General features: G+C 42.8%; 1 protein-coding gene across 1 annotated transcript; it reads right to left on the reverse strand.

Annotated features, from left to right (window-relative positions):
• Nucleotides 1–236: 236 nt before the first annotated feature.
• LOC101677509 (thymic stromal lymphopoietin) lies at nt 237–4,920 on the reverse strand. Its single transcript, XM_045087102.1, is given in 6 exon segments — nt 237–1,015; nt 2,888–3,022; nt 3,665–3,709; nt 4,597–4,742; nt 4,745–4,829; nt 4,882–4,920. Coding segments are annotated over 6 exon segments (567 nt in total). The 3' UTR covers nt 237–898.
• Between the last annotated feature and the right edge of the window lie 3,272 nt (nt 4,921–8,192).

Raw genomic sequence — 8,192 nt, forward strand, 5'->3', positions numbered from 1 at the left:
ACATGTTAATTATACTTCAGTAAAAAACATTGTAAATTAATAGAAATTAAGACTAGACCTCAAAAAAGACCTGAAAAAAGTGATACCCCTCAGAAAGTTGTGTGTGAAACTGTCTACTAACTATACCAAAAAGACCATTCATAAGAAGATAATTTGAGAATTTTTTATTAAGAAATATATAGTGTCAATTACAAAGCAATATGTATATTTTTAAAAGTGCTTACAAATAAATAAAAAATATATTCCATAAATGTTAAAATATATATATTTTAGCTTTAGCAAAGACACTTCTTCAGAAACTACTTGCATATATATATATATATATATATATGTATATATATAAAACTTGTCAGATAATTTTTAAAACTTGATTTACAATACTTCTACAAATTTTGCTTGGAAATTCTTTCAAATTGCTTCATTAGATGTACAACTTTTTGTGCACCTCTTTTTGCTTTTATTTTCTTCTTTTGTATGTTTTTGGTATGAGAACATAAGAATTATCAGTACATGTAGAAGAAATTCTTGCCTTTTAAACAGATGTTTCCAAGCTGTTGAGTTCAAGCTTCTCTTGCCTTAACTTTCTCCTTTCCCTTTCTACGTTGTGTTTAGATACTTCCCTGGAAGTAAGGCTTATGTAGGTGCAGCCAAAAATCACCTCACACAGCCAGTGGCTCAGGCATCTCTGCTACATCCCTCTCCATTTGAGGGACAGTATTTCCCCTGCCCACATCAAACAACAGCTTACAAAAATAAGTTAAGAAACCCTACCATAATTAAAAAATAACTATCAGTGGTCTTCTAAATGTCACAGTTAGAGTTAACATTACATCTACCTAATAATGATGATTTATTTTGTTGCTATGAAATACAGCCTTAAGGAAGGTGTATTTTGTTTTTAAGAAATGCGACTGAAACGACGCCACAGTCCCATTAAGTATGCAACTTGTTCCCGGCATTTATACGTTGTGACTTCTCTTTTCTTTCTTTTCTTCTTTGCCTGGGTATTATATGTCTGTGGAATAAGAGAATCAATGGTCAGGACTGTCACTATCTTTAACAACCATCGAATGGCAGGGTTTTCTTTACGCAAATCCATGTCTCAAGTGTGTTGCCAAAACACCTACTAACTGGCTTCTCCTGTGGGCTTTCTCCAGAGGAATGCCCTCCCATCTCTCCACCCGCCTACTCTTGGTTCAAGGCCAAGCACCACCTCCGTTACAAGGCCTCTGCTCAGACTTTTCTTTTGGAAACTCTTCTGGTGCTTCGGAGGGTTGTTTCATTTAACTTGGCTCACACTTACGTGCTGTTTTTATTATTGCATCATGCGTATTCCCTGTAGTGTTGAGCACAATGTCTTTTACGTAGGAAATGTTGAATATTTATTGAATGACTAAATAAATAATTCGGTTGATGGTTTCATGATCTCTCTGACAAGGCCATAAGTACCTCAAGAACACAGTGTACGCCTCTTTATGGATATAATCCAGTAGACCTATTATTTGGATCCAAAGTTCTCCTCCTTTCTGTCCCTCCCACCACCTACTACCTACATGTGCACAGACTAAAGAGGAGTTTAACTTTAAAAAAAAAAAAAAGATTGTGATAATCTTCCTGTGTGTTCCTTCACCTGAATTACTCTTGGGTAGTGGCAGACTGGGCCTTCTAGACACACAGTATTGAGATCAAGCAAATTTATCAGGTTACTAAGCAAAAATCTTATAATCTAAAATCTGTTGAATCATAAATATTATTAGACTTAGGCTCTCCTTTTAGGCTTGGGAGGGGGCTGAAATAAATTAGTCAGACTTTCCCTTTTTCACAAGCTGTCCAGAACTTGATCTAGATTGTCTTCTATGTTCTTCATATGGATAAATATAGTTATGGCCATCTGTAGATGTGCCAGTCTGTTTGATAGAAAGTATAGAGCCAAACAGGTTTTTCACATGGCTGTCTGGTATTGAGTGTTTAACTCATGCCCAGTCTGGATGGACCATATGGCTTAATCTTCAAACTCTAAAGTAGTGACAAGGCAGCTACACACTTAGCGTGCAGACTGAGAAAGGTCACCAGTTAATAGGCAGGCAGTAGTCACACATACTCGCACTTGTCTCTCTTTTCTCTTTTTTAAATTTGTCATCAAGGAGAAAAATGCCCTATTTTACTTGCCTGCTGAAATAAGTATTTACTGAAGATTTGTCCTGTGCCAGGCATTACTCTAAGTACTTCAACATCTATTGACTGATTTATTTCTCATAAACACTCTATATGGAATTTGCTAATAAGACCCTCATTTTGCAGATGAAACTCACACTGAGCCTAGAAGTTAAGTTAGAAGTTTTGGGGCTAGGATTCAAAATCAGGCAAGAGCTTCTCCAGATTTCCTGCCCCTAACTCTGTACTACTGTTTCTATTTAAAGTTACACATCCATCCAAATGCATATAACTGCATATACAAAAATCCATTATGTAAGGAGACAGCCATACAAACAATTAAGCAAACGTGGGTAGAAATTAAAGGTATAATTTAACATTTTAAGAGAGAAGCACACATTATTAAGTGATAATCTCCTTAGGAGACCATGCATCCGGATTGTGATTTTGAAGGTCTAGGTTGGGTCCTTGGGTGGATAATCACCCTCTCATGCACGGGCAGGCAGGACGGAATACTGCCTAAAGTTAGAACTACAATTCTTCCCAACCAGAACCTTAGAAGTAGATGGGTTTGGGGTCCCCGCGTGAACGTGGGGCTAAATCTACAGCTTTTACCCGGCTCTTTTGCTCTTGGAAATGATAGGTCCCGAATAAAAATCCTAACGACTTCTGCAACCAAGGCCCACTTTAACTAAGGTTAATTCTAAAGCGAAAGTCCAATGTATTGGCTTACTTGCATTCCGGAGTAGCCTGGGCACTGGAGAGTGAGCGTAGCATTAGTTCCTATCGCAAAGATTTCCTTGGCGAGAGACGTGCAGCCGTGGGTGGGATAGAAGGTAATGCGCTCGATTTTAGTAAGGCAATCCGGCTGCTCACGGGCAGCAAGGTTTACGAGTAAAGACAAAAACACCAGGAAAAACAAACAAACAAACAAACAGAAAAAAAAAAAAAAACCCACAGTCGGTAAGAAATGAATGGAAGATGCGGCGGGGGAGATGCAGGATGGGGAGCGGGAGCCACAACAAACTCGTTTCGAGCGGGAGGAAGAGGTCTCGGTGGAAGAGAGGGAGAAAGAACCCATGGAGGGAGGAGGAAGAGGGCGTTTTGAGGTTCTCGCTCCGCCTGGGTCTCCCGGCCCAGGCGACTGCCAAGAGGCGGCGCCCAGAACCGAGGCTGTGCACCTCGGGAGGGGCTCTGACGTGATTGCCTGGTCCGGGTTCCCGATTTGCCTTTCCTCCCAGGGGCGCGGGGTGGGGAGGTGGGGTTGGGGGGACTCTCCCGGAATCCCGCTCGCTCCGGGGAGAGACTTCCTTGCCCTAAATTGGAACAGAAATAGTATCCCAAGCTGGGCACCCGCCCAGGGGTTTCCGGCAGCCCCGCCTCCCTACGTGGTCTGCGACGCCTGGGAGCCTTGCCACCGCCTGCGGTTCTACGCACAGCGAGGACACCCTCTCCGGAGAATGCCTGGTGTCTCTCTGGAGAAAGTCAGCAGTACTGACCACTCACTCACCGGGTCTTCACAGTAGATGGGATTGTTAAATTCGGTGCTTTTGATCTGGAAGAAAGAAAAAAAAAAATGACAAGAAGGGTAAAGAGTTAGTTCAAAGGGGAAATCATAAGCCCCCCCCCCCCCCCCCCCCCCCCCCCGTCCCCGCTGCCTGCTCCCAGGTGTTAAGGATGCTCTGAAAGCAGTTACCACTTAGGCACTTGTTTCCTATGCACCTGTCCTTGTCATTGACAAGGTAGTGAAACCCTCTGAGTTCAGATAGTGCCTGCTACTGTTTGAAACTAGATATCAAAGAATCCTGGTCCTAAAGAGAGATCCTCCCACCACAATCAAACTGGGCACACTTGCATATAGGACTACACAAGTGAGCAACAATACCATCTTTTTGAATGCCCTCATCTGCCTTGTAGCCATTCATGCATTTCACACATGCATGCTCTAGCCAGAAATTAGAATAATCAGGAAAATGATTACTACTATATATTAAAACTGTGAAGAGCACCTTATCCCATAATGGCATTCTAAGGCTTCTAGCACATTAGAAAGAACCGAAATGCACCTTTCCCAGGACTATTATCTCTAGTTAGGCCTTAGTTCACAAGAATTTCTTTTTTACTCTCCTTTCTCTCTCAAGCTCTTTCCCACTGTCTTTCTATTGCACTGATGGAGCAGGACTTTGACAGAGAATAGACACCTTGATAGATATGTGTGCTCCTTATCAGTATCTGCACACTTAATGTGTGCCAATTTTTAGGTAGTTGTTTGAGAAGCCAATATATTTAAATATCACTTATAAAAATTTTTGACAAAATGCTGGGCCATGATTTTTTCCAAATTATTTTTCTTTCCTTAAAAATTAAAGTAGCTTGTATATGGGTATGACTATTCTTTGATGAAAACACATTTGTTTTTTAAAAAAATGTTTCTTCACTTACCCCATTCATATATTTCTCCAGGGCTTGATAAATGACTTCCTGATATTTCTTTCTAATCTTTTCAAAGTCACAGTCAGTGAAATTGTAGGATAGCACCAGCCCTACTAGTTGCAAGATGAAGATCTTCCTGAAAAAAACTGAAAGACCAATAATAAAGCATCAGGCAATGTACTTGGAAACCCATTTCCACCCTGGTGTCTCACTAAACTCTTTCCATCCACAGTAAATCGGCTCTATATCTGCAAGGCCTGCCTTAGAGTTATGTGCCCAGACACCACTCTTTGCCTCTCGTTCCCAGTGCACATGAAGCCCATATTCACCCATGCTGTTGCCTGAAGTTGGAGTCTCCCTGATGCTCCAGAGCTTTCTGGCTCCACATATATAACACCTAAACGCCTACGGGCTCTTTTCTTCTAGGCCAATGATTTTCCTTGATGTCATTCTCTTCCTTTATAGAATTCTGAATTGATTACATGAAAGAAAAACTAGAACTAGCCAAATCTATGGAGTTTTCACATTGGTAAAATCATCAGGAATTTCCCTCACCTTCTTCCTTTTATGTTTGCCCTAAACCCTTGATGTGTACCTGGAAGTGCTTTAAGAAACAGATACCTGTATCTTTCTCCTAAGGAGCCATTTCCATGGCTAAGCCCCCTTCTGATGGGAAAATAAATACCCCCAAAGGGCAACCACTCTAAGGACTAAGTACTGATGCTTACACATGCCGTACACCCTGAGCATTTCTTTTGGCCACTTTCAACTAGTTCTTTCCCTCTGTGGCAACTGAGAAAACACACGTGCTTACTTAATGGGATGCTTTGGAAAGTGGATACAGCCTCAGGCTTGGGCTGCACATCCGAGCGAAGGCATTAAAATGCAACAGTGAGTGACCAGAACCTCAGGCATGGGGGTGATAACGAAGCTGAAATGAATGGAACAAGATCTGATGGGGTTCGCCCTCAAAGCACTCACTTTTCAAAGCACTTCAGGAAAGAAGCGCCTACTCTTGGCTGATTGGGGGACCTCAGGGGCTGCGGTCTTCTCTAGCATGTTTTATAGGTGTCAAGAAACTGAAAACCACAAAGCCTAACGCCAATCCTTTTTCTCAGCTCTAAAGGCCGGCGTAAGGGCGAGGGCGCCACACAAGAAGCGGAGCCGCGTTGCGCCGCGTGGTGCGCCACGGTGCGCGCCCTGGGAGGCTGCTGTCCAGCGCGCGGCGCTTCCGGAGGCGCGCAGGACTCGTGCGCCCGTGCGTCCCAGGCGCTTAGCCCCACGCTGCGCAGTCTCCACTACTTCGGTTGCCACGGGCCTGAGCGCCCGCGCGGGTTGTAGGGACAGGAGGAACAACGAGGTGGCCTGCGCGGATTTGTGGCTTGCAAACCCTTGTTCATCCAGAAAAGGGTGTTGAAGCGCAGCGAAGTGAGTCAGGGAGAGAGTCAGTGATGATGTCTAAGCTGCCTTCTGGGCTGTGGCAACCGCGACAGGAGTTGAATGGACGGAAGGCCGACACTGACTGGGCTTCTGGGGGATGAACCCCGCTCCGCCCGAGCTTGGCCCGCGCCGCTCGGGGCTCTCCAGACAACCAGCTCCCCTCTTCCTCCCCTCACCCCCACCCCTTGCGTGTCAGAGCCTGCAGAGTCCTCGTCCTTGGGAAGTTCCTAGGAATCATCACCGAAGCCGCTGAAGCAGAGCGCCCCACGTGAGTCCTAGCAAAGGTCACAGGCCACGCGGTGCCTGGGAACAACTGCAGGGGGTGGCGAGGGAGGCGGGAAAAGCGCAGACTCAGGCGGTGGGGGTGGGGTTGGGACTTGGGCCAGAAGTGAACTTTTTTTTCATAAAAGGTTCCAACAGCTGGACCAGTACAGCTGGACCCAGTTGTCTTGTTAAAGCCTGGGGATTAAAAACTGTGGCGCTAACCCGAGTCACAGGAAGGCGCTGATTCACCGATGACTTCCAAATGGGCTTTTCTGGAATCCTTAAAGTTTAGGGTTTTTTTTGTTTTTGTTTTTTGTCATGGCAGCATACTTTGGGAAAGAAATCTCGCTGTCCCTCTCCCCATCATCAACTTTTCAGGGTGTTGTAGGATGCTGCCAAAGCTTGATTCATCTGCTGTGACATCAGAGGTGTTTCTTGTCAGCAAGCGGGAGCTCCAGACAGATTTCTTCACTGGGTTCGGATATGCCTATGGGAGTAGGGACAGAAGACTGCAGCCCTCTGAGAGGTTCAGCTTGCGTTTTCTAGGGTGTGACGAAGTTCCCTCCCTTCTTTTGCTTCTTCTTTTACAACTTTGCGTCTGTGTGGGTCTTGGTAGAGATTATGCAGACAGGGTGCCTCCTCCTCTCGCATCCTGGAAGTCATCTCTACCTGTTAAACATACTGCTAAACACTTATCCCCAGGGCCCCTAATTTCCTTATTTGTAACCATGTGACCTCTGAGATCACTTTGATCATATCATTTTTCGGCTTGATAGACTCCCAGTTGCCTTGACATATACAATCACTTGGCTCCCAGCTGTCTTTCCAGCCTTATCTCCTTCATTCTCTTAGGTTTCTGCTAAATAGTATCTGACTTTAATATGCTCTAAATGTGCCCTAAGCTTTCTTCTTCCCAGCCTCACACCCTCAGGTGTTGATATTCTCCCGTCATTCAGTACTCCTTTCGCTAGAAAAGTGTTGTCCTACTGGATGTGGTGTCATTCCCCTTTAAGACATACTTATTTTGGGCTTTTCTTTTATAATCTCCATTCATGGTGTAATATTTCAATAATATTTTTCAACTTTATCTTTTTATTAGACTATGAGATCTTTAGAAGCAAGAAATGTTTCATGATAATTGATTTGTTCAACATCAATTTACTTTTTCCAAAAACATTTGAAGTGACTTGCAGTACTGGTAATTGTTACCAGTATCTGGTACCATATTGGTACCAGAAGGTAAGAAACAGTCAAGATAAAGCCAAAGAAAGAAACCAAGGAATTAAAGGAAGTGTGAATCAGGTATAAAAACCCATAGAAAAACATTATTAAGAACTAGAGAATTAAAGGTGAAGAAGAGTAGGAGATACAGGCATACAGTTATGGATGAATAAATAATGAGAATAAAAGGTACAATACAGGGGATATAGTCAATGGTATTGAATTAGCATTGTATGGTGATAGATGGTAGGTACGTTTGTGGTGAGCATAGCATAAGGAATAGACTTGTCAAATCACTATGTTATATACCTGAAACTAATGTAATATTGTGAGTCAGCTATACTTTAATTTTTAAAAAAAAATAAAATAATAAAAATAAAAACAAAAATAATAAAAATAAAAATATATAAAAATAATAAAAACAAAAATAATAAAAATAAAAAAATAAAACTGGGGGATTAGGACAAGCTCAGAAGTGGTTCTGATTTTCCAAGCAACCACTGCAAAGGAGAGAATGGGGAGGGTTCTACCAGCTTGCTAGGGAAGCCGATTTTTCTTATGCCTGTGGTTGTCATAATAACCACCATTGGACAGTCTTATGTACTGCATGTAGTAATAGTCAATAAATCCTCAATAAATTAAAAGATGTTAACCTTTGAAGATCGTTGTTAAGAAGCAAA

This window comes from Mustela putorius, unplaced genomic scaffold (genome assembly GCF_011764305.1).
Source record: "Mustela putorius furo isolate JIRA1106 unplaced genomic scaffold, ASM1176430v1.1 tig00001059_pilon_pilon_pilon, whole genome shotgun sequence".
NCBI lineage: Eukaryota > Metazoa > Chordata > Mammalia > Carnivora > Mustelidae > Mustela > Mustela putorius.